We start from the raw sequence: 26,482 nt of genomic DNA, 5'->3' as shown, positions 1-26,482 counted from the left end.
CATGCACAGTGTCCCTTATCTCACGCTTTCTAACTCTAACTATCTCTGCCTATCAGCCTTTTACCATAGGTCTCTTTCCCTCTCACCATTATGATGACCCCCTAATTTATCTACCCTTAGATCTTGTGCTCACATACAGCACTCTGCAATTATCTCTCTCTCTCTTGCTCTCTCTCGATCTTCAGTCCACAAAGGCGGGTCACGTGCTGCACTGTTATCTCTGCTGGGCTGCTGGGTCACATTGTTAGGTGTGTGTGTGTGTGCGTGTGTGTCCACTTAACCCATATAGCTAATTTAGTGTCGCTACTAAATCAATAGGCCATGTCATTGCAAAATTCAGATTAGGCTACAGCAGTTTAACTTTCAGGTGTATTGCACTGAAAATGTGTTCATTCAGATCCCATCTATGGTAAACACAATCTCCCAGAGGAAACTTAAATAAATGAGTTCTTAGACTCACTGGAAGACCTTGGCCTACATCTCAGTCTATATATAGCCTGTAACTCATTCAATGCTGCAGGCCAAGGACATGTAGGCATTGTTCAGTAGGCTACAGCATCAGTCACTTGTCCTAAACTCCTACCTGACTGTCTTGTGATTTAATTTGATTTCCTGGCCCAAGCTGAAACAGAGTGTGAACAATAAGAAAAATATCATGTGTTCAAATATGTTCATCTTGAGAAACTGAATAGTAACTCAGCCTGAGCCTCTTACAGAGGAATCCCAATCACTCTGAAGCAATCCAGCAGAAGTGGGTGTGTGCATGCATAGACAACATGCATCACAGTATCATACAGCTCTAGACCTCAACTGGCTGCGGCACGTTTCTTCCGTGTGATTGCCCCTCTCTCATCAGACTCACACACACCACAACCAACCTCTACGCAACGTAGGCTACACCAGAACTAAATAGGGATGATGAGAGGCTCCAGTCGTTCAAAAAGCACGCAGAATCTGGATCGGACGGGTAAGGAATTTGGACTTTAGATAATAAGGTTTATTATGTGCTATGCATGCAGACATTCGACCAAAGCTGGGCTGCGAATAGCCAACTGAAAACGACGTATGGGCTTTTCGGGAAGACGTAAACAAGTGTTGATGTCATAGGCAGTGTGTTGTTTTGACGCTGAAAAATGACCTTATAGTGACGACGATACGACCTACAATGTAGACGTTTTGAAGATTGACATTCACGACAGATTGTTTTACCACACTGACAAACAGATGTTATTTATTGCCTATGAGCAGCTATTTAATTTGAAGCTGACTCCACTCAGTCGTACACGTCCATTCATTCAACATAGGCAGTATAGTTTCATAGGATAAAGTGTACATTTAGTTTGCAATATGTGATCAAAGCTTGACAATTCATTCCTATAGCCTACCTGGTGCTACCAGGATTACTGGTGTTTGCCAGGCAAAGGTAATAATGTAATGTGACAGTGACATGCATTAGTTTCTTATGGCCGATTTGGAAGGACAGTCTGCTGAATTTAGGCTCTGCAAAATAATCGATATTTAAACCACAGACCCCTTTGGAATCTTTTATTTCAACTCAAATAAACGGACTTTTTAGGAACAATTACGATATATTATATGGGAAACGATAAACATGCTACTTATAACCTTGGCATTTCTAGGCTAAGTGAGTTTCTATGTGTTATTGCTTCTAGCACAACCATTGAGCTATTAAGGGCGAAACTCCCTGACAGCTGCGACGTGGGACAGCCTGGTCTCATACACTAGACGTAACATAGTGTAATGAAACAGGCAGGGAGCAGGCCTTGAACCCTCGACCTTCTAGCCCGAAGTCCAGCGCACGATCGACTGTGCCCTAAAAGTATGCTCAAGCAGCAGAGTTGATATCTGCGCTTATAAACCCAGGGTCGTTACGCTAATCCCTCCTTTCAAAGAGCGCGTCATCACGCTAGCTTGCGATTCTACGTCTTATAGGAATGTGCTCACTGGCCAAGCACACGCACTGTCGTGGATGCAAGGTCTGATCCCACTTCTGACACCAATGTAATGAAACAGGCAGAGAACAAGCCTCGAACCCCCGACCTTCTAGCCCGAAGTCCAGCGCGCTATCGACTGTACCCCAAAAGCATGCTCAAGCGGCAGAGTCGATATCCTAGCTTATAAACCCAGGGTCGTTACACTAGTAAACGTAAATCCGGGACCCTGAATGAGTATGATATGTTACGTTTGGTATGGTTACATAAGACAAATGGTTACGTCTGGGTGGATGGCTGGACGTATAACGAGAAGATCTAGCAACCCAATGGTTGCGAGTTCGAATCTCATCACGGACAACTTTAGAATTTTAGCTAATTATCACCTTTTCAACTACTTACTACTTTTTAGATACTTTGCAACTACTTAGCAACTACGTAGCATGTTAGCGAACCCTTCCCCTAACACTAACCTTAACTATTTTAGCTAACCGTACCCCTAACCTTAACCCTTTAACCTAACTCCTAAACTTAACCCCTAACCCTAACCCAGCTAACAGCAAGCTAGCTAATGTTAGCCACCTAGCAAGAATTTGTAACATGTCATTTATTTTTGCAGATTCTTAACACATTGCAGGTTTTGCAAAATTGTAACATATTGTACATTTGCAAATTCATAACATATAATACAAATTGTAATTCGTAACATATCATATGAAATTGGTGATGGACACCACAAATTAATATGTACCATATGAAACATATCATACTAAATGTAGTGTTTCGGATTTATGTACAGAATAATATGAAATGCTCTGAGGCCAGGTTGTGTGGGAGGGGACATGCTAGACCCACTTTCTGTTCATGATACAATGTAGTGTAGAAGGTTCTGTCATGAGTTGATTTATATCCTCACAGATGTCTAGGAAAACCACCTCACTGTGGAGTTGCAGCTGCTACACCAAAAACAATACTGGCAACTATGTATGAATTGTGTTTTCACTGCCTTAGTTGCTCATAGGGCATTCACTGTATGCTATCCCAATGTTTTGACTATAAATGACAGGCTAAAAGGCTTCCTGGCAAGCACACCTATCTGGCAGGTTGAGAAACCAGGGAATTTACATACACTGTAACAACAAAATGTATAAAGGGAAATTGTGTATTATCAATAGTGAAATACTGTGTGACACGTTTAACTGCAGCATACTGTAAATTATAGTGAATTGTGGGAAAATGTTCTGGGCAGGGAAAGAATTGTACTGTAATTACATTCCAGATTACAGTACCGTATCATATTTTTGGAGCATCAAAAACCTTTTGTGTCAGACTCCCGTGTGGCGCAGCGATCTAAAGCACAGCATCACAGTGGTGTGGCATCATTACAGCCTGGCGTTTGATCCCAGGCTGTCACAACCAGCCATGACCGGGAGTCCCATAGGGCAGCGCACAATTGGCCCAGCGTCATCCGGGTTAGGGGTGGGTTTGACCGGGGGGGGCTTTACTAGGCTCATTGCGCTCTAGCAACTCCTTGTGGTGGGCCAGGCCCCTGCAGGCTGACTTCAGTCGTCAGTTGAACGGTGTTTCCTCCGACAGATTGGTGCAGTTGGATTCCGGGTTAAGCGAGCCGGTGTCAAGAAGCGCGGCTTGGCGAGTCATGTTTCGGTGGACGCATGACTTGACCGTCGCCTCTCCCATGCCTGTTGGGGAGTTGCAGCGATGAGACAAGATCGTGATCACGAAATTGGGGAGAAAAAGGGGGTAAAAATGTCTAAAAAAAAACTTTTGCTTCAAAAACAAATATTGTTGTTTCTGGTTCATTAACTTATTTTGAGGTGTGCTTTGTAAGAGGCTATATTTTTTGCACCAGTTAGTGAGAATGCTGTAACATTTTAACTGATATATAGATATACATTTTTATTTAACCTTTATTTCACCCTTATTTAGTTGAAAATGTATAGGAGACAGCTTAGAGTGGTAGCAAGTCGTAAACCTTTATTGGTTGAGCATTTTGCCATGACCTGTTTTGCCCTGTAGTTGCTGTACGTTTGGAAGCCTTTGTTAAGGCCTCTATTAAGTGCAAGTGATATAACACCAAATATTCATTGATATTCTGTAATTACTTAGCATAGTGGTTCCCAAACAACTTACTCTTGAAAGTAGTAATAGTAGATTTCGAAATTGCGAAGTGCATTATCAGTTTTCCTCTTGTCATGTCATTCATTGCATACCTTAGAGAAATATCTAGATCAACTAACCCATGTTAGCTAACGTTTTTTTAGCTAGGTTCTTTTAGCCCATGGATTTTTTTGTGATGTTTTAATGTTTGAGTCACTCAAATATCACATGAATGCACATTAGACATGGATAAAATGTATAGAATTGCAAGAAAATTTGCTTTAAAACTGTAAAACCCCGGGTGTCGAAGACGTGGATGTCGATTAAGGCAGCCCCCCGCACCTCTCTGATTCAGGTTGGGTTAAATGCGGAGACACATTTCAGTTGAATGCATTCAGTTGTACAACTGACTAGGTATCCTCTTTCCCAATATGTTCTCTGCACCCCATGACAAAATGTGTAGAATTGCAGGATATTAGCTTTAAACCTGCAAAATGTTATCGTCGCCAACAAGAGGGGTGTGAACAGTTTGTGTCATGAACAGTGCTTGTGCCCATAGAAATAGACGTGCCCATAGAAATAGACGTGGCGCTCGCTCACAACCTGCTTGCACCAATCCCATGTAAATACTGTGAATTAATAACCCCATCTCACCTAAATTAATTTCATTTCATTAATTCATTACAGTAGCATTTACTTTTTTTTACAGTATTGTACTGTGTGTCAAACTGTCATTACACAGTACTTGCTTTGATACTGTATTAATATTACAGTAGGTGTACTGCAGTATGGGCAACCCCTTTAAAGTGTAGTGACTAAAGTTTACTGTTTGAAGTCAAACCTTGTCATAACCAGATTGATGCTGACAAATCAGGTTTGTTAGCTCTAAAGAATGTGGAGTGGTAGTACTGGACTGGTTAGATCATCTACACTACAGAATGCACAAACAATAATTATAAAAGGGCAAATGTCTGTCAGGGGCACATTGTAAAGAGTTTACCGTGAATTTGACAGTATCTTATAGGCAGCTCTGTGGCAAGTAAAATTCTATATTTCATATTACAGAACACTTATTGTAATGTAAATGTGGTATCTAAGCAAGTACTGTGTAATGACACACAGTAAAATTGACTATTATTTTGTAAAAAAGTAAATGCTACCTTAATCAGAATTATTGAATGAATGGATGAATGAAATTGGTTGATGGGAGGGGTTTGTATTTCACAGTATTTTACTGTAATTACAAAGGATTGGTGCAAGCAGGTTGCCTTCTAGGTAATGTGTTTGCAAACATTACAGCATATTAATGAATATTTTGTGTTTTATATCACTTGCACTTCTAGAGGCCTTGTCTCCCTGTAGCGCTGTCTTAGGCGTCTCACAGTACATTGCAATTTATTGCCCTGGCCACATCTGCAGTCCTCATGCCTCCTTGCAGCATGCCTAAGGCACGTTCACGCAGATGAGCAGGGACCCTGGACATCTTTCTTTTGGTGTTTTTCAGAGTCAGTAGAAAGGCCTCTTTAGTGTCCTAAGTTTTCATAACTGTGACCTTAATTGCCTACCGTCTGTCTGTAAGCTGTTAGTGTCTTAACGACCGTTCCCCAGGTGCATGTTCAGTATTGTTTATGGTTCATTGAACAAGCATGGGAAACAGTGTTTAAACCCTTTACAATGAAGATCTGTGAAGTTATTTGGATTTTACGAATTATCTTTGAAAGACAGGGTCCGGAAAAAGGGATGTTTATATATGAGGTGAGTAATGCACAGTATGTAAACATTATTAAAGTGACCAGTGTTCCAATTATTAAAGTGGCCAGTGATTTCAAGTCTATGTATAGGGCAGCCGCCTCTAATGTGCTAGTGATGGCTATTTAATAGTCTGATGGCTGTTTTCAGTCTCTTGGTCCCAGCTTTGATGCACCAGTACTGACCTCACCTTCTGGATGATAGCGGGGTGAACAAGCAGTGGCCTGGGTGGTTGTTGTCCTTGATGATCTTTTTGGCCTTCCTGTGACATCGGGTGCTGTAGGTGTCCAGGAGGGCAGGTAGTTTTCCCCTGATTATGCGTCGGGCAGACCGCACCACCATCTGGAGAGCCCTGCGGTTTCCAGCGGTGCAGTTTCCGTACCAGGTGGTGATACAGCCCGACAGGTTGCTTTCGTTTGTGCATCTATAAAAGTTTGAGGGTTTTAGGTGCCACGCCAAATTTCTTCAGCCTCCTCAGGTTGAAGAGGTGCTGATGTGCCTTTTTCACCACACTGTCTGTGTGGGTGGACCATTTCAGTTTGTCAATGATGTGTACGCCGAGGAACTTGAAGCTTTCCACCTTCTCCACTGCTGTCCCGTCGATGTGTATAGGGGGGTGCTCCCGCTGCTGTTTCCTGAAGTCCACGATCAGCTCCTTTGTTTTGTTGTCATTGAGAGGTTATTTTCATATTCATTACCGTTATGACCTTCGGGTACCAATTATAATCACTATGAGGTGTGCCCACTATGTGCCCACTTCTGCACATTGTGCTTGCATGGGCTATTGTGTGTTATCAGGTCTTCTGATCCACCATCCAGTATAATGTACTATCAATGCTTCACAATTTTAAGCTTAGCTAGCCAAATGCTGCCATCTTATGGACAAACACTACCTGTATTGGAGAGGTGCACCCTTTTGTTTGGGATTGAGATAAAAGTTATTCACAAACACTGAACCTGTTGGTATTCTGAGGTCATGGAAGCATTATAATATTACTTTGGTATTTACCCATCAGCTAATTGTCCCACCATTGCGGTTTGAACAGTTTTGTAAAAAACAACTCTTAGTGTTTTTAGATATCCTTTTTTTCTGAGGAGCATATAGCTCCCATATTTGTTTTACACTATGGTTTTACACCGTAACATCTATATATTTAGTGTTAAGATGTATATCTTGTGAGTTATACCTGTACCATTATTTCCCTGTCTGTAGCAGCCTACAGTCTATCTGAATAGCTTCTACCCTCAAGCCAGAAGACTGCTGAACAGTTAATCATATGGCTACCCGGACTATTTGCATTGACCCCCTTTGTTGTTGCACTGGCTCTACCCACACACACACTACACTCCAATACACACATACTCTCACACACTGCTGCTGCTACTCTGTTATCTATCCTGATTGACTAGTCACTTTTCCCCCTACCTATATGTACATATTACCTCAATCACCTCAACTACATCTGTGCAGCAGCAGCAGTTAAGCTCCTAATTTTTAAAATAATTGTTTTTTGGGAACAGTTTGGTGGTTTCAATGGAGTGCTGTCTCCACATCTGGAGATATTTTTCATTTTAGAAGATTAATTGATCAACCTGGCTATGAAAGCTAGCTAGTCTACTTGATCTGGCAAGAAGCAACAAGAGTAGGATTGAGGGACTAGGACATGAGGACAACGAGAAAGAGGAAAAATAGAGGATAAAACCAACAGAAAAAGGAATTGATTTGGAGGGTTTCTGGAAGATTTTTAAAGGAAAGACAGTACAAGTCATTGAAAAGGAAACAAAACCAAAACAAGCACATAAAGTAGGATTATTCTGGACATTGTAGTTGGTGTGAACAGTGTTAACTGCCCTAAATTACACATTTAATAGCTTGATATTTTCATTAGTCCAGTAGCTACAAGACTCAGGCTGGTTCCAGAGTAGCCCTCTACATGATCGTCAGACTTCATAACCATCTCCCTGACCAACCTTCCTCTGATCAAGCCATGAACTGTCCCTCTCCATCTTTGGAGGATACATGTTTACATTTACATTACATTACATTACATGCACTAAAAGACTTGGCATCTATTGGTTGACCTAACTGTCAGCCCCCGTCCCCGCAGGAGGCCTTTTGGTAGGCCGTCATTGTAAATAAGAAAGTTGTTAACTGACTTGCCTAGTTAAGTTAAATAAACTATAGTTAGGATACTCATGTATCGCTTGTTTGTTTTTGAAGTGCTTTGAGATTATGAAAGTAGCTATAGAAACAAACAATATAAGAAATTCATTATTTCAAAGTTGCATGCATCAACTCTGGACATTGTAAACAGCATCACAAACCAAAGTTGGAGGGAAAAATCCAGACAGAGACATTGTTTACTGATTATACTCTAATTGGAGACAATACAATCTCTGACCTGCTCTTCTATACAGATGTCACATTGCCCAGCAAGAAAACCATAAATTGTTACTCAAACAGAAACTAACAAAGTCACTGACAACAACCAAAACAAGTGGGGTTTTATGGACACTCATGGGGGTGTCCATTGAAAGTCATCTAGCAACAACTTGGACCTAAAAGACACCCACCTTGAGCACCCACTAAATTTGCCCAAGAACAGGCAAACAAAATAAAACCCCATACCAAACTTAAAGTCAGGAAGCAAACCAAAAAGTGGAGCGAAACAAAACCAGGGAAGATCAGATAAAGGCTTGATTATCTAGAAATTAAACTCGGACGTGCCAACTAAAGGTGTTAACTCTCCTCTTTCAAAACAACTGGAGCGCTCGGCCAACCACTCTTAAATATCACCAGGGCCAGCACAGGTGAAACACCTTCCCACTAACGAGATGACAAACCAGCACAGGTGTAACACATACTGACTAATGAGGTGACACCAATTGGTGTGCCCCATGTGCTACCGTGCTAACACCCAACCTCAAAATATATACATCGGAAAACCAAAGCCTGCAACACAGCATACTGCTGCTTGGTATTCTGCCACATGTAGGTACTTTGGCCATGTCGGAAAGAGATGAATCACTAACGGTCCACAAATCTTGGTATTTCATGATTAGGAGTCTGATAATCGACTCTTCACCATTAATGCCTACAACAATGGCACTGTAACGATTCAATTGCCTAGAAATTGTACTAATCCTCTATATATACAAGAGTTTACATCACTGAAAGAGCTAACAGACACCTTGAAAGAGAATGACACTCTAACTAATACACTTTAATCAGAAGACTGATGAGAAATCAGTTAATTCCTAAAGTCCCACACTCTCATATCTAACCAAGCCACCCTTGCAGACATGGAGAGCGACAACATGTTCCAGGCTTTGGGAGTATCTCCCTACTGGAGGTAGAGGTGAATGAGCTTTGTGGTGAGGTGACAGTTCTGAGGCAGGATAAGGAGGGGCTGAGAGAGAAGCTGGCAACGGTCTAGAGCATCATGAGGAGAGAGGTAGCTGACATCAGGGAGGAGCTACAAAGGGAGTTGTCAGCAGTCATATAATTGCTACAACACAGGGACACCACCATCCACACTCTAAGAGAACAACTGGAGCCTGCCACAACCCTCACTACCACACCCTCACATCCCCTCATCGGCAGTACCACGTATTGAACCTCCAGAACTCACACAGACTCAGTACATAAGGTCAGTAACCAGGTCTGACCATTGGGCCCCTTCCAGATTGGACACAGATCTGGGGAAGGGTACCAAAAAATGTCTGCAGCATTCAAGGTCCCCAAGAACACAGTGGCCTCCTTCATTCTTAAATGGAAGAAGTTTGGAACCACCAAGACTCTTCCTAGAGTTGGCCACCCGGCCAAACTGAGCAATCAGGGGAGAAGGGCCTTGGTCAGGGACGTGACCAAGAACCGATGGTCACTCTGACAGAGGTCCAGAGTTCCTCTGTGGAGATGGGAGAACCTTCCAGAGGACAACCATCTCTGCAGCAATCCACCAATCTGGCCTTTATGGTAGAGTGGCCAGACGGAAGCCACTCCTCAGTAAAAGGCACTTGGAGTTTGCCAAAAGGCACTTAATGACTCTCAGACCATGAGAAACAAGATTCCCTTTTCTGATGAAACCAAGATTGAACTCTTTAGCGTGAATGCCAAGCATCACGTCTGGAGGAAACCTGCCACCATCTCTACGGGAAAGCATAGTGGTGGCAGCATCATGCTGTGGGGATGTTTTTCAGTGGCAGGGACTGGGAAACTAGTCAAGATCGAGAGAAAGGTTCACCTCCAACAGGACAACGACCCTAAGCACACAGCCAAGACAACACAGGAGTGGCTTCGGGGCAAGTCTCTGAATGTCCTTGAGTAGCTCAGCCAGAGCCCGGACTTGAACTCGATCGAACATCTCTGGAGAGACCTGAAAATAGCTGTGCAGCCACACTCCCAATCCAACTTGCCAGAGCTTGAGAGGATCTGCAGAGAAGAATGGGAGGAATTGTCAAAATGCAGGTGGGCCAAGCTTGAAGGGTCATACGCAAGCAGACTCAAGGCTGTAATCGCCACCAAAAATGCTTCAACAAAGTACTGGGTAAAGGGTCTGAATACTTTTGTAAATGTGATATTTGCAGGTTTCTTTTTTATACATTTGCAGAAATGTCTAAAAAATTGTTTTTGCTTTGGCATTATGGTGTGTGTAGATCGATGAGGGAAAAAAACGATTTAATACATTTTAGAATAAGGCTGTAACGTAACAAAATGGAAAAAGTCAAGGGTCTGAATACTTTACGAATACACTGTATTCAAAGCCATATTCCTGTAAAGCTCAGAGAGGATCTCATGACAAATAAAGTAGGCGTGCTGTGGTTGCAGGTTCTCCGGCCTCATCTGAAGCCTCTTCTTTTAGGGTGCTGCTATAGCCCACCAAGTGCAAACTCTCAGTGTCTGGAGAATATGTGTGTGATTTTCGATAAGGTCTCTGATGCTAACAGAGAAATGTATTTTCTTGGTGACCTGAACATCGACTGGTTATCATCTAGTTGTCCTCTCAAGAGGAAGCTTCTTACTGTGACTAATGCCAACATGACCCAGGTTATTCAACCAACTAGAGTGTATACCAATAGTGTTGGATCTGTGACATCCACTTGTATTGATCATATCTTCACCAATGCTGCAGAGCTTTGCTCCCAAGCAATATCAATTCCCATTGGCTATAGTGACCATAACAAGGAAAGCCAAAGTACCAAAGATCTAATTTAACTGTACTGTATATAATAATATGAATACTGTGTAAATAGTTTTTTTGTTGTCTCTTGGTGTCTGTCCTATTTATAATTTATTTTAATTTGAATTTAATGTAATATATTATGTTGTTTATGTCTATTACTGTTCTGTACTTTGTCATGTATTTACAAGTTTTATGTTGACCCCCAGGGACCCCAGGAAGATTAGCTGCTGCGTCTAATGGAGAAAGTCTACACTTTTTGTATTCGGCACATGTGACTAATAAAATGTGATTTGATCTTGAATTCTCGGTATTCGATGTCGTATTGTGTAGTTACTACGGTAAACAGAATACAACGTATTAGTGTCTCCGAATTGATACATTGTCCGTGTTTGTAGAGAGCTTGAAACTATAGATGTTTAGGGAAGAATGAAGTCGTTTAGTAGGCATTTAATCCCAATATAAACTTGGAAGTATGAAATTGTAATAGCATTAACAGCAATCGCGTGACTTCATTGTCTCTGAGCAAATGTGCGCGTGTTTTCGCGAGATTAGGGTAAACACATCCTTCTGTGGTTTCACCACGACACCGCCAGACTTCCTCAGAACACTGATGCGAGACCATTCATCTGAAACGCATGACAAAAGGCTCCGCGCCACAGTAGTCGAAGCAACCACCATGTCCTCAATGGAAGTTGGAATGGAAGAACGACCATCGAACTCTGCAACGCCGCGTGAACTCACTCAAAACCCGCTTAAGAAAATCTGGATGCCGTTGCCGTGTAAAAATGGCCTTCCCGAGAAACACATATCTCAAAGAAAGGGTGCGTATATAACGTGGCTAGACAGCAAGCCGGTTGTTGCACACGCACGAATAATACATTTAATGGACGTTGTTTACGTGGTGAAAATGCATTTTATTCATAGTTAGCTAATGTTACATTTATCTCTTACTAGTTAACATTACAAACGTGCAGCCAAGCGTCAAGCCAGGTTCTTATCCATATATTTTGTCGTAACGTAATTTTCGTTGATTACGTGGAGAAAATGTGAATGTATCAACGGCGTGATCGTCAGCCAGAGAAAGAACATTAGTCTTCTTGGCAATCGATTATTGATAATCCTTGCTACCTGTTATCTGATGACTGTCTGTTCTGACTGCCCTTCTGACTGGTTCTTCATACTATCATTGGACTGGCCCCTCTCCAGTCCAGAGCAGCGTCCTTTGCTTCTCAGTGTTAATCTCATTGTATATTTTCCCCTGATTTGTGAAAGAAGCAGACGCCAGTACAACAACCCAAGCGGTTGAGCATTAGTGGCAAACTAAGTCACTTTCAGGACACACTGCTCATTGAAGTGTCTATTGTCTGTTTTCCCAGCACTGACTGTTCACAACAGGCCAGTAGATGGTAATCCATGATGGCATTGTCCTAAATCATCTGCCCCATCCTTTATCAATCCAAACTTGTTGGTAAACATGAATCTTAGTCCCGGCACTGGACTCTGTGGATCTGATTTTCTAAGCCTGTATTACCCTGTTCAATAGTATTTTTATTAGTATGATTTGTTCTGTGGGTTGACCAGACATCATAGGCCACTTTCCTGGTCATAATATGCTGCTATGTCAATAGTCTTTTGCATGCTACATTTCCCTCATGAGAGATCTCTATGACAACATCAGGTTTTACTGGCTTGTTAAGTCATAAAATATCACCATGGTTTGTAATACATAACCTGATCAGTTACTGGCTTGCTGCACAGGTTTTTATGTTTGAAACTCACAAACATATAGGCAACTTTGACATTTGTTCCTGGCATTGACTTGTTGTATTAACACCACTGGAGTATCTTTTTCACCAAAGGGATATGATATGAAGCCGAGACACTGGCTCCTCTCTCACCCTACCCTGTCCTCTACAGACTGGGTGAGAGAAAGTGTGTGTGTGGAAACTAGGTTACAAGTCTCCAGATGCCTTGGCTTGTACTGTCATTTCACAATAGCATGCAATGGTGGCACTTGTGACATTTGGTACCTCTACTCCTTATTGACAACATTCCCAGTACTTTCTGATATGGTTTTATTTCTTCATGTTAGATAGCATTGGGCGTCACCTACAGTGATTGGTGGAATATGTTGTCCTTATCCGATTTCAACACAATGCTGCCATCTTTGCAAACTGCTCTCTTTCACTTGGCTCAATAGTTAGTGTGAGTTACAGTGGGCAGGTCAGTTGAGGGACAAAAGTTCACTTGGGAATTGACTCCAAAGGGTCATTTAGGACAATTTAATGAAACGTTTTTGTAATCAGAGCCCTTCACTGCTATAGCCTGCACTGTGTTCGGTTATGTTTATATTTCAATGCCGGTCTCTGTCCAAATATAGTAGAATAATTTAACCCGTCTCCCTCTACTCTTTTTCCATGTGCAGTATGTATGACCAACTGCCCCACCCTGATAGTGACGGTGGGCCTCCCAGCCAGAGGGAAGACCTACATCTCCAAGAAGCTCACCCGCTATCTCAACTGGATCGGCGTGCCCACCAGAGGTACCAACTCTCAGCCCCTTTACCTGAAATTACATTTCGGCAATCCACTCACACACACTCAAACTCGTAACAATTCCCCTCAACAGTCTGTAATAGAGGTTGACCGACTATGATTTTTCAACGCCGACGATACTGATTATTGGAGGACCAAAAAAAGCCGATGCCGATTAATCGGCCGATTTTGTTTTTATTTATTTATTTGTAATATTGACTATTACAACAATACTGAATCAACACTTTTATTTTAACTTAATATAATACATCAATAAAATCAATTTAGCCTCAAATAAATAATGAAACATGTTCAATTTGATTTAAGTAATGCAAAAACAAAGCGTTGGAGAAGAAAGTAAAAGTGCAATATGTGCCATGTAAAAAAGCTAACGTTTAAGTTCCTTGCTCAGAACATGAGAACATATGAAAGCTGGTGGTTCCTTTTAACGTGAGTCTTCAATATTCCCAGGTAAGACGTTTTAGGTTGTAGTTATTATAGGACTATTTCTCTCTATACCATTTGTATTTCATATACCTTTGACTATTGGATATTCTTATAGGCACTTTTAGTATTGCCAGTGTAACAGTATAGCTTCCGTCCCTCTCCTCGCTCCTACCTGGGCTCGAACCAGGAACACATCGACCACAGCCACCCTTGAAGCATTGTTATCCATTGCTCCACAAATGCCGCGGCCCTTGCAGAGCAAGGGGAACAACTACTTCAAGGTCTCAGATCGAGTGCCGTCACCGATTGAAACGCTATTAGCACGCGCCCCGCTAACTAGCTAGCCATTTCACATCGGTTACAACCGCCTAATTTCGGGAGTTGATAGGCTTGAAGTCATAAACAGCTCAATGCTTGAAGCACAACGAAAAGCTGCTGGCAAACGCACGAAAGTGCTGTTTGAATGAATGCTTACGAGCCTGCTGGTGCCTACCACCGCTCAGTCAGACTGCTCTATCAAATATCAAATCATAGACTTAATTATAACATAATAACACACAGAAATACGAGCCTTAGGTCATTAATATGGTCAAATCCAGAAACTAATTTCGAAAACAAAACGTTTATTATTTCAGTGAAATACGGAACCGTTGCGTATTTTATCTAACGGGTGGCATCCCTAGGTCTAAATATTGCTGTTACATTGTACGACCTTCAATGTTATGTCATAATTATGTACAATTCTGGCAAATTAATTACGGTCTTTGTTAGGAAGAAATGGTCTTCATACAGTTCGCAACGAGCCAGGTGACCCAAACTGCTGCATATACCCTGACTGCTTGCATGGAACGCAAGAGAAGTGACACAATTTCCCTAGTTAAAAGAAAGTCATGTTAGCAGGCAATATTAACCTCTATGGGCTAGGTGGGACGCTTGCGTCCCACCTACTCAACAGCCAGTGTAATCCCGTGGCGCGTTATTCAAATACCTTAGAAATGCAAAACCTTCAATTTTTCAGAAATATGACTATTTTACACCATTTTAAAGATAAGACTCTCGTTAATCTAACCACACTGTCCGATTTCAAAAAGGCTTTACAACGAAAGCAAAACATTAGATTATGTCAGCAGAGTACCCAGCCAGAAATAATCAGACACCCATTTTTCAAGCTAGCATATAATGTCACATAAACCCAAACCACAGCTAAATGTAGCACTAACCTTTGATGATCTTCATCAGATGACAACCCTAGGACATTATGTTATACAATACATGCATGTTTTGTTCAATCAAGTTCATATTTATATCAAAAACCAGCTTTTTACATTAGCATGTGACTAGCATGTGACTAGCATTCCCACCGAACACAGCCGGTGAATTTACTAAATTACTCACGATAAACGTTCACAAAAAGCATAACAATTATTTTAAGAATTATAGATACAGAACTCCTCTATGCACTCGATATGTCCGATTTTAAAATAGCTTTTCGGTGAAAGCACATTTTGCAATATTCTCAGTAGATAGCCCGGCATCACAGGGCTAGCTATTTAGACACCCAGCAAGTTTAGCACTCATCAAAGTCAGATTTACTATAAGAAAAATGTTATTACCTTTGCTGTCTTTGTCAGAATGCACTCCCAGGACTTCTACTTCAATAACAAATGTTGGTTTGGTCCAAAATAATCCATCGTTATATCCAAACAGCGGCGTTTTGTTCGTGCGTTCAAGACACTATCCGAAAGGGTAAATAAGGGTGGCGAGCATGGCGCCATTCGTGACAAAAAAATTCTAAATATTCCATTACCGTACTTCGAAGCATGTCAACCGCTGTTTAAAATTAATTTTTATGCCATTTTTCTCATAAAAAAGCGATAATATTCCAACCGGGAATCTGCGTTTAGGTAAACAGACAAAAGAAAAGAAAGCATTCGGTCGACTCGGGCACGCGCCTAAGCCCATAGTACTCTGAGCGGCCACTTGCCAAAAGCGATAAAGTGTTTCAGCCAGAGGCTGCCTCGATATCGTTCAGCTTTTTCCCGGGCTCTGAGAGCCTATGGGAGCCGTAGGAAGTGTCACGTTATTGCAAAGATCCTCAGTCTTCAATAAAAAGAGCCAAGATGAAACACTACTTCTCAGACAGGCCACTTCCTGCATGAAATCTTCTCAGGTTTTGGCCTGCCATATGAGTTCTGTTATACTCACAGACACCATTCAAACAGTTTTAGAAACTTTAGGGTGTTTTCTATCCAAAGCCAATAATTATATGCATATTCTAGTTTCTGGGCAGGAGTAATAACCTGATTAAATCGGGTACTTTTTCCATCCGGCCGTGCAAATACTGCCCCCCTACCCTAGAGAGGTTAATCGGCCATTCCGATTAATCGGTCGACCTCTACTCTGTAATAGTATCTAGAAAAGTAAAGCATGCAACTCTTTCTTTCCTCTATTTAGAGTTCAATGTTGGGCAGTACCGGCGTGAGTGTGTGAAGATCTACAAGTCCTTTGAGTTCTTCCGTCCAGACAATGAGGAGGGCCTGAAGATCAGACAGTAAGAAACATTTCCAGTGCTTTGATCCTCTGCTGTGAACAAGTTAAAACACTGAGAAGATCCACTTGTCCTTGAATCCCCCCAATTTTTTATTTATTTTTATTTCACCTTTATTTAACCAGGTTTAAATTGCCTAACAATATCACGGTATTATATGATATTACTTCCTGTTTTTAACCAGTGTCTGTGATTTAAGCAAACTACATTTATTTGTCTCTGCTAACCCACCAGTGGCTCTTTTAGTCTTGTCGCTGCTGTCGCTGACTCAGTTTTCCCACTGTCCCTTGTAGGCAGTGTGCGTCAGCAGCGCTGAATGATGTCAGACAGTACCTCGCTGACAAAGGAGGCCAAGTTGCGGTGTGTACAATCACTATAAAAACAAATATACTATTGCGGACGGATTATGTGCGCATTAACGGTCAATTCCGACACTTTTCAACCTCGTATTCATTTTTACAAGCACAATACTAGTGGAAATGGTGTGTTTCTGTGATAGAAATGTGCTGTAGAAATAAATGTGTGTTTTTCACGTATGTAGGCACTGGTATTGTGATGTAGACAATGAAAATGAGGTTGAAAGTGGTGGAATTGCCCTTTAACATTGGGATGGGATTATCCCGTCATGAAATGCTGTGATATCTCATTGTGTTTTTGTATATGGATTACAGTGCAGTGGTTCTGTCAGTCTGTGTGATGGTGTGTGTTTCGTTCTTTTCCAGGTGTTTGATGCCACTAACACCACTAGAGAGAGGAGAGGGACCATCATCGCGTTTGCTGAGCAGAATGGCTTCAAGGTAATGTTGGCTTCTTCAGTGGTGGTGATGATGATCATGCTTGTGTATAGACGGGTGAGTTGACAAAGTCACAACAAAAATGAGTGCACAACTCTGAGGTAAAATGCTAGGTGTTGTCACTTTTTATATAGTATTTTTTTAATTTAAACTTTATTTAACTAGGCAAGTCAGTTAAAAACAAATTCTTATTTTCAATGATAGTTAGCATTAGGGCTGCACGATTTGGACAAAATATCTAATAGAAATGTATTTTTTGTGGGGCCAGATATTGGAATATCAATTATGAATTGCAATTTTCAACACTTGGGTGAAAACTTGGTAATTCCATCAGACGTGGTTAAACCAACTGTCAGGGTATAGAACATCACTTATAAAATGAGATCATATGAATGTAGAGTGAATAACTATGTTCCAACATTGTTATAGGCTACATATAATAATAGATAGGATTATTACACCTACATATTAACAAACATACATTTTGAACATTCGCAACAAAGCATCCTTCACTCATGCTACCAAACATACCCTCGTAAAACTGACCATCCTACCGATCCTCGACTTCAGCAATGTCATTTACAAAATAGCCTCCAACACTCTACTCAACAAATTGGATGTAGTCTATCACAGTGCCATCCGTTTTGTCACAAAAGCTCCATATACTACCCATCACTGCGACCTGTACGCTCTCGTTGGCTGGCCCTCGTTTCATACTCGTCGCCAAACCCACTGGCTCCAGGTCATCTACAAGTCTTTGCTAGGTAAAGCCGCGCCTTATCTCAGCTCACTGGTCACCATAGCAGCACCCACCCATAGCACGCGCTCCAGCAGGTATATCTCACTGGTCACCCCCAAAGCCAATCCCTCCTTTGGCCGCCTCTCCTTCCAGTTCTCTGCTGCCAGTGACTTGAACGAACTGCAAAAATCACTGAAGCTGGAGACTCATATCGCCCTCACTAGCTTTAAGCACCAGCTGTCAGAGCAGCTCACAGATCACTGCACCACCTGTACATAGCCCGTCTGTAAATAGCCCATCCAACTACCTCATCCCCATACTGTATTTATTTATCTTGCTCCTTTGCACCCCAGTATCTCTACTTGCACATTCATCTTCTGCACATCTGTCACTCCAGTTTTTAATTGGTATATTGTAATTACTTCGCCACCATGGCCTATTTATTGCCTTTCCTCCCTTACCTCATTTGCACACACTGTATATAGACTTTTTCTATTGTATTATTGACTGTTTGTTTATTCCATGTGTAACGCTGTGTTGTTGTATGTGTCGAACTGCTTTGCTTTATCTTGGCCAGGTCGCAGTTGTAAATGAGAACTTGTTCTCAACTAGCCTACCTGGTTAAATAAAGGTGAAATAAATAAAATTAAAAAAACATGATCATAAAATATATAGTGTGCTATAACATGAGTTCCTATTTTACCATTAGGCCTATTAGTTCTTAAATAAGCTAAGTTCATTGTTTATTCAGGCAGCCATAGGCTGCAGATGGAATAGGAGTCTTATGATTGTGTAATTATGTAGAAGTAGGCTCCATCATTATTATAATTTAAATGATAAGTCAGTGCCTTAAAAACATGTAACACGTAGTCTACCGATTACAAGGTGCATCCTGTGTCCAAAACATTGGAGTCTGGTCCAGTCATTCAACGAAACATTCAATGTTTAAACTTTTCCCTTAAGTTTGTTATACAGTGTTGGGATGGCGACTTGGGAGAAATAAATGTGCGAGATGGAATCTTGTATCTCCTGTCCAGCTTGTTTATCATCTTCTTGAAGCAGTCTTTGCTGACTGTGTAAATAGGAACCATGTCTTTGGCTATGTGATAGGTGATTGCCTCTGTGATTTCTGTGTCGGCGGGATGTTTTTTTATTCAAATGATGGAATAAATTTGTTGTTGCCTCTTGTTGTCACCACAACTCTGAGGTACTTTTTGCAAAACACTTGCATTTGGTTGACACCGGATTGCCTGTAGCCGAAATACTGCCATCACTGAAGATGCGTCCTTCTTTGGCACCAAATCGGCTTCTTGTTGGCACTAGCAGCACTTATGTTTCCGACTCACAGTCTCTTCACCAGCATGTAACCGCTCGCTCTTTGCGGATTGGCCAGCATGAGCATGCTATGCAGAGGGTGAGCGAGCCCGCTTGTGATTGGTCAGCATCCTCTGTGCATGTACAGAGGGAATAAACGGAGTCTAGCGCATCTCATTGGAGGTACCGTAGTGTCATTTTATGTTGTATTAATGGCATGTCATAGAAAGGAGAAAATCGCAGCCAGCCTCTTGCTATATGGATATTGCACATGTCAATATCTCAATTTTGATCTGAATTTGATTTATCAGCCCTAGCTAGCGGCAATAACTACAAGCTTCTGTGTGATGAATTGTAGATGGTTTATTTCAGCTGGTTGTATTTTGTTCTTGATACCATCTCTTGTTTTGACACATCATATCTGCAGTAACATGGCTAGGGTAGCTAGCTCACCAACAACTGTAACAATGTATCTGGAAGCGAACAACTGCTTATTGGGCAAATATATTTTTCAATAAACATTTGCAAATGAAATATAGCTTACATGTTGTCAATAATCCTTTGATTGTAAGCCAACCCTGTCAGTTTCTAGCCTTTTGGTTACACATGCATTGGTTTTGTTGGTTAACACCCTACCCATCTATGTGACTTAGATGTTTTGTCTATCCTTGGAGTTTACTGTATTCCCTTTTCTCCTAGGTGTTTTTTGTAGAGTCTGTTTGTGAAGACCCTGAAGTCATTGCAGAAAACATTGTGGTGAGTGATCATCCACATTTCCTGTTGCTAACTCTTTATAGAGAGCACCAATAAGTCTTATTTCCACTGTCTCTTTCTCTGCTCAGCAAGTGAAGCTGGGCAGCCCTGACTACACCAACTGCAACACAGAGGAGGCTATGGAGGACTTCAAGAAGAGGATCAAGTGTTATGAGAACTCCTATGAGACCCTGGATGAAGTTCTAGACAGGTGAGCATCTTCTCTCAATGAGGAACAAAGAGTTCTCTCCTATTATTTCATTGAAAAGCATTCTCTGGACCGTTTTCTATTCAAAAGTTGTTGCTTTTACAGTTGTAACTGTTAATTCAAAATTACACAACGACTAGGTTCCAGTTTAACAACGTTTACTTCACAGAACATAGTCGCCACTACACTCAGGCCAGGTCCATCTCCATTGAGACTACTGCGCAGGTGTATTAATAATCAAATCGAATCACATTTTATTTGTCACATGCGCTGAATACAACCGGTGTTGTATTGAAATGCTTACTTACAAGCCCTTAACCAACAATGCAGTTAACAAAAATACGTGTTAAGTAAAAAATAGATAACCTAGAAAAGAATAAGAAATAAAAGTTACAAATAATTAAAGAGCAGCAGTAAAATATCAATAGAGGCTATATACAGGTGGTAACTGGTACAGAGTCAATGTGCGGGGGCACTGGTTAGTCGAGGTAATATGTTCATCTAGGTAGAGTTAAAGTGACTGCATAGATAATAAACAGAATAGCAGTAGCGTAAAAGGGGGGGGTGACAATGCAAATAGTCTGGGTAGCTATTTGATTAGCTGTTCAGGAGTCTTATGGCTTGGGGGTAGAAGCTGTTGCGAAGCCTTTTGGACCTAGACTTGGTGCTCTGGTACCGCTTGCCATGCAGTAGCAGAGAGAACAGTCTATGACTAGGGTGGCTGGAGTCTTTGACAATTTTTAGGGCCTTCCTCTGACACTGCCTGGTATAGAGGTGCTGGATGGCAGGAAGCTTGGCCCCAGTGATGTACTGGGCCATACGCACTACCCTCTGTAGTGCCTTGTGGTCGGAGGCTGAGCAGTTGCCATACCAGGCAGTGATGCAACCAGTCAGGATGCTCTCGATGGTACAGCTGTAGAACCTTTTGAGGATCTGAGGACCCATGCCAAATCTTTTCGGTCTCTTGAGGGGGAATAGGCTTTGTCGTGCCCTCTTCATGACTGTCTTGGTGTGTTTGGACCATGATAGTTTGTTGGTGATGTGGATACCAAGGAACTTGAAGCTCTCAACCTGCTCCACTACAGCCCTGTCGATGAGAATGGGTGTGTGCTCGGTCCTCCTTTTCCTGTAGTCCACAATCATCTCCTTTGTCTTAATCACATTGATGGAGAGGTCTACCACTGCTGTCATCAAAAAACTTAATGATGGTGTTGGAGTCGTGCCTGGCCATGCAGTCATGAGTGAAAAGGGAGTACAGGAGTGTACTGAGCACGCACCCCTGAGGGGCCTCTGTGTGTTGAGTATCAGCGTGGCATATGTGGTGTTACCTACCCTAACCACCTGGGGGCGGCCCGTCAGGAAGTCTTGGATCCAGTTGCAGAGGGAGGTGTTTAGTCCCAGGGTCCTTAGCGTAGTGATGAGCTTTGAGGGCACTATGGTGTTGAACGCTGAGCTATAGTCAATGAATAGAGATTGAATAATCTGTGGATCTGTTGGGGTGGTATGCAGATTGGAGTGGGTCTAGGGTTTCAGGGATAATGGTGTTGATGCAGGCCATGACCAGCCTTTCAAAGCACTTCATGGCTACAGACGTGAGTGCTACGAGTCGGCAGTCATTTAGGCTGGTTACCTTAGTGTTCTTGGGCACAGGGTCTATGGTGGTCTGCTTGAAGCATGTTGGTATTACAGACTCAGTCAGGGACAGGTTGAAAATGTCAGTGAAGACACTTGCCAGTTGGTCAGCGCGTGCTCGGAGTACACGTCCTGGTAATCCGCCTGGCCCTGCGGCCTTGTGTATGTTGACCTGTTTAAAGTCGGGATGCATGATATATCGGTAAGCATGTCGGAATCGGACGATATTAGCTAAAAATGCCAACATCGGCATTGGCCGATGTGCAAAACCGATGTCAAAGCTGACGTGCGTACCTATATGACGTAGGTAGATCCCGTAATGACGCCACAAAAAATATAGCACTACACGTGCAACACCTAGCCTACAATGTCTGCTGTGTGGATCGAGCAGTCATTTGAAAGATTAAGAAAATTTCAGCTAGACAACTCAAATGCGAAATCCATTAACGCCAAGATAATGGAATTCAATGCCCTTGATAATAAACCGTTCTCTGTTGTGGATGATGTTGGCTTTCGCCGACTGGTCGAGCACTGGTACACACTACCAAGTAGGCACTATTTTTCATATGTTGCCCTACCGGTATTGTTGAAACACATCCGTGAGCTACTTGCTATGGGTCGCTATGAGCTTCACGACTGACATTTGAACCAGCGATGTCAGCCCCATGAGCATTTTATGAGTCTGACAGCACAGTGGGTCGACGAGGATTTCCTATTGAGGAAAGAAGCATTGCATGCTTAAGAATGTGCTGGTTCTCATACCCCTGCTGCCATTTCAATGGCATTTGAGAGCATGTTTGAAACATGAACACTCCTAGCTCCATTCGGACAACTGACATGAAAAATAAAGTCGACTGCCTCTGCAGCAGATGTGAAACCCTGTCATGGTATTGAAGCGCTTGCTCAACGAAAATGCCAACACAGACCATCGGGTTAACTTGGAAAAGTACTCTACTAGAGGCTGTGGAAATTGGTTTTGATTGTTTTACTGGTAATGGGGACATACGTAAATGCCAACAAAATAACTTTTTGGTGTGTGTGTGTTTCAACTATTTAACTGTACTGGAATGCTATAAAGGACACTAAAATTGTAAATATCGGGTATCGTGTTTTTTGGCAAGGAAAATATCGGATATCGGCCCAAAAAAAAATCATATCGGTGCGTCCCTAGTTTAAAGGTCTCACTCACATCGGCTATGGAGAGCGTGATCACAACAGTTGTCTGGAACAGTTGATGCTCTCATGCATGTTTCAGTGTTACTTGCCTCGAAGTGAGCATAGAAGTAATTTAGCTCGTCTGGTACGCTCATGTCACTGAGCAGCTCGCAGCTGTGCTTCCCTTTTGTAGTCTGTAATAGTTTGCAAGCCCTGCCACATCCAACGAGCGTCTGAGCCGGTGTAGTACGATTTGATCTTAGTCCTGTTTTGCCTGTTTGATGGTTCATCGCTTTGCTTGAAAGCGGCAGCTCTAGCCTTTAACTCAGTGTGCATGTTGCCTGCAATCCATGGCTTATGATTGGGGTATGTACGTACAGTCACTGTGAGGATGACGTCATTGATGCACTTTTTGATGAATTCAGTGACTGATGTGGTGTACTCCTCAATGCCATCGGAAGAATCCCAGAACATATTCCAGTCTGTGCTAGCAAAACAGTCCTGTAGCTTAGCATCTGCTTCATCTGACCACTTTTCTATTGAACGAGTCGCTGGTGCTTCCTGCTTTAGTTTTTGCTTGTAAGCAGGAATCAGGACAATAGAATTATGGTCAGATTTGCCAAATGGAGGGCGAGGGAGAGCTTTGTATGCATCTCTGTGTGTGGAGTAAATGTGGTCTAGAATTTCTTTCCCTTAGGTTGCACATTTAACATGCTGATCGAAATGAGGTAAAAACGGATTTCGGTTTTCCTGCATTAAAGTCCGCTGCCACTAGGAGCGCTACTTCTGGATGAGCGGTTTCCTGTTTGGTTATGGCTGTATACAGCTCATTGAGTGCGGTCTTAGTGCCAGCATCGGTTTGTGGTGGTAAATAGACAGCTACGAAGAATATAGATAAACTATCTTAGTAAATAGTGTGGTCTACAGTTTCATGAGATACTCTACCTCAGGTGAGCAAAACCTTGAGACCTTAGATATCGTGCACCAGCTGTTGTTTACAAATATACGTAGGCCGCTACCCCTTGTCTTACCAGAGGCTACTGTTCTATCCTGCCGATACAGTGCATAACCCGCCAGATGTATGTTATTCAAGTAGTCGTTCAGCCACGACACTGTGAAACATAAGATATTACAGTTTTTCATGTCCAGTTTGTAGGATATACAGTTGAAGTCAGAAGTTTACATACACTTAAGTTGGAGTCATTAAAACTCGTTTTTCAACCACTCCACAAATTTCTTGCTAACAAACTATAGTTTTGGCAAGTCGGTTAGGACATCTACTTTGTGCATGACACAAGTCATTTTTCCAACAATTGTTAACTGACAGATTATTTCACTTATAATTCACTGTATCACAATTCCAGTGGGTCAGAAGTAACGCCTGAAGGTACCATGTTCATCTGTACAAACAGTAGTACATACGTATAAACACCATGGGTCCACGCAGCTGTCATACCGCTTAGGAAAGAGACGCGTTCTGTCTCCTAGAGATGAACGTACTTTGGTGCGAAAAGTGCAAACCAATCACAGAACAACAGCAAAGGATCTTGTGAAGATGCTGGAGAAAACAGGTACAAAAGTATCTACTACAGTAAAACGAGTCCTATATCGACATAACCTGAAAGGCCGCTCAGCAAGGAAGAAGCCATTGCTCCAAAACCGCCATAAAGCCAGACTACGGTTTGTAACTGCACATGGGGACAAAGATAGTACTTTTTGGATAAATGTCCTCTAGGCTGATGAAACAAAAATAGAACTGTTTGGTCATAATGACCATCGTCATGTTTGGAGGAAAAAGGGGGAAGCTTGCAAGCCGAAGAACACCATCCCAACCGTGAAGCACGGGGGTGGCAGCCTCATGTTGTGGGGGTGCTTTCCTGCAGGAGGGACTGGTGCACTTCACAAAATAGATGGCATCATGAGGTAGGAATATTATGTGGGTATATTGAAGCAACATCTCAAGACATCAGTCAGGGAGTTAAAGCTTGGTCGCAAATGGGTCTTCCAAATGGACAATGACCCCAAGCATACTTTCAAAGTTGTGGCAAAATGGCTTAAGAACAACAAAGTTAATGTATTGGAATGGCCATCACAAAGCCCTGACCTCAATCCTATAGAAAATGTGTGGGCAGAACTGAAAAAGCGTGTGCGAGCAAGGAGGCCTACAAACCTGATTCAGTTACACCAGCTCTCTCAGGAGTAATGGGCCAACATTCACCCAACTTATTGTGGGAAGCTTGTGGAAGGCTACCCGAAACGATTGACCCAAGTTTAACAATTTAAAGGCAATGCTACTGAATACTAATTGAGTGTATGTAAACTTCTGACACACTGGGAATGTGATGAAAGAAATAAAAGCTGAAATAAATCACTCTCTCTACTATTATTCTGACATTTCACATTCTTAAAATAAAGTGGTGATCCTAACTGACCTAGACAGGGAATTTTTACTCTGATTAAATGTCAGGAATTGTGAAAAACTGAGTTTAAATGTAGTTGGCTAAGGTGTATATAACCTTCCGACTTCAACTGTATATTCATGCTTGTAGTTCGTCTATTTTATTGGCTAATAGGACTGATGGTAAAGGCAAATTACCCACTTGTCGCCGGATCCTTACAAGGCTCCCCGACCTTTGTCCTCGACATCTCCATCTTTTTCTACTGCGAATGATGGGGATGAGGGCCTTGTCGAGTGTTTGGAGTAAATCCCTCTCGTCCGACTCGTTAATGAAAAACATTGTCCTTCAATACGAGGTGAGTAATCGCTGTCCTGATTTCTAGCTCTTTTCGGTCATAAGAGACGGTGGCGGAAACATTATGTACCAAATAAGTTACAAATAATGTGAAAAAACACACAATATCAAAATTGGTTAGGAAACTGTAAAACGGCAGCCATTCTCTCCGGCGCCTTTAACTTTTAATAACAGAGTGATAGCACCGTAATAACAGAAATATAGGGGTACTTAAAACATGAACTTTTCTTTAAAGACAAACAAAACATCAACACAATAATTAAATGTCCTAAGTATTATTTAAGTTCCCCATTACAAATGGGTTGTGTGAGAGTTTTTATTACTCAAGCTGCCACTTTCCATTGCTGAGTGCTGCTCCTTTGTGGCCAACCAGGAAAACAGCTTTGAGCTGTGGAATCACAGTTGTAGCAAAGGTCTGTGAGCCACCCCAGATGAAGTCAAGTAGTCCAGTCACATTGCAAGCACTCCAGTCACATTGCAGTCTTGATAAAGCCAATAGAAGACTGCAGGATGCACTTGTGACATTTTTCCACCTGTACACAGCATTGTTGCCTTGACTTTGTTGTACGGGTAGAGTGATGCATCTGCCAGGCCATACAAACA

The 26,482-nt window shown here is 42.0% G+C and overlaps 1 protein-coding gene across 3 annotated transcripts in view; it reads left to right on the top strand.

The window, feature by feature from the left end:
• Nucleotides 1–728: 728 nt before the first annotated feature.
• pfkfb4a (6-phosphofructo-2-kinase/fructose-2,6-biphosphatase 4a) overlaps nucleotides 729–26,482 on the top strand; it is a 45,267-nt gene continuing 19,513 nt past the window's right edge. For 2 of the 3 annotated variants that reach the window (XM_014133375.2, XM_014133376.2), the window contains exons 1-7: nucleotides 11,552–11,823; nucleotides 13,428–13,544; nucleotides 16,438–16,534; nucleotides 16,825–16,891; nucleotides 17,254–17,328; nucleotides 20,078–20,134; nucleotides 20,221–20,342. In XM_014133375.2, the coding sequence (XP_013988850.1) occupies nucleotides 11,613–11,823; nucleotides 13,428–13,544; nucleotides 16,438–16,534; nucleotides 16,825–16,891; nucleotides 17,254–17,328; nucleotides 20,078–20,134; nucleotides 20,221–20,342 (746 nt within the window). In that variant the 5' untranslated portion in view covers nucleotides 11,552–11,612. Of the gene's footprint in view, nucleotides 968–11,551; nucleotides 11,824–13,427; nucleotides 13,545–16,437; nucleotides 16,535–16,824; nucleotides 16,892–17,253; nucleotides 17,329–20,077; nucleotides 20,135–20,220; nucleotides 20,343–26,482 lie in introns of those variants that run through there. The other variant, XM_014133377.2, reaches the window with a different exon arrangement.

This window comes from Salmo salar, chromosome ssa12, assembly GCF_905237065.1.
Source record: "Salmo salar chromosome ssa12, Ssal_v3.1, whole genome shotgun sequence".
Lineage (NCBI taxonomy): Eukaryota > Metazoa > Chordata > Actinopteri > Salmoniformes > Salmonidae > Salmo > Salmo salar.
This window is presented reverse-complemented; position numbering and strand designations above follow the sequence as displayed.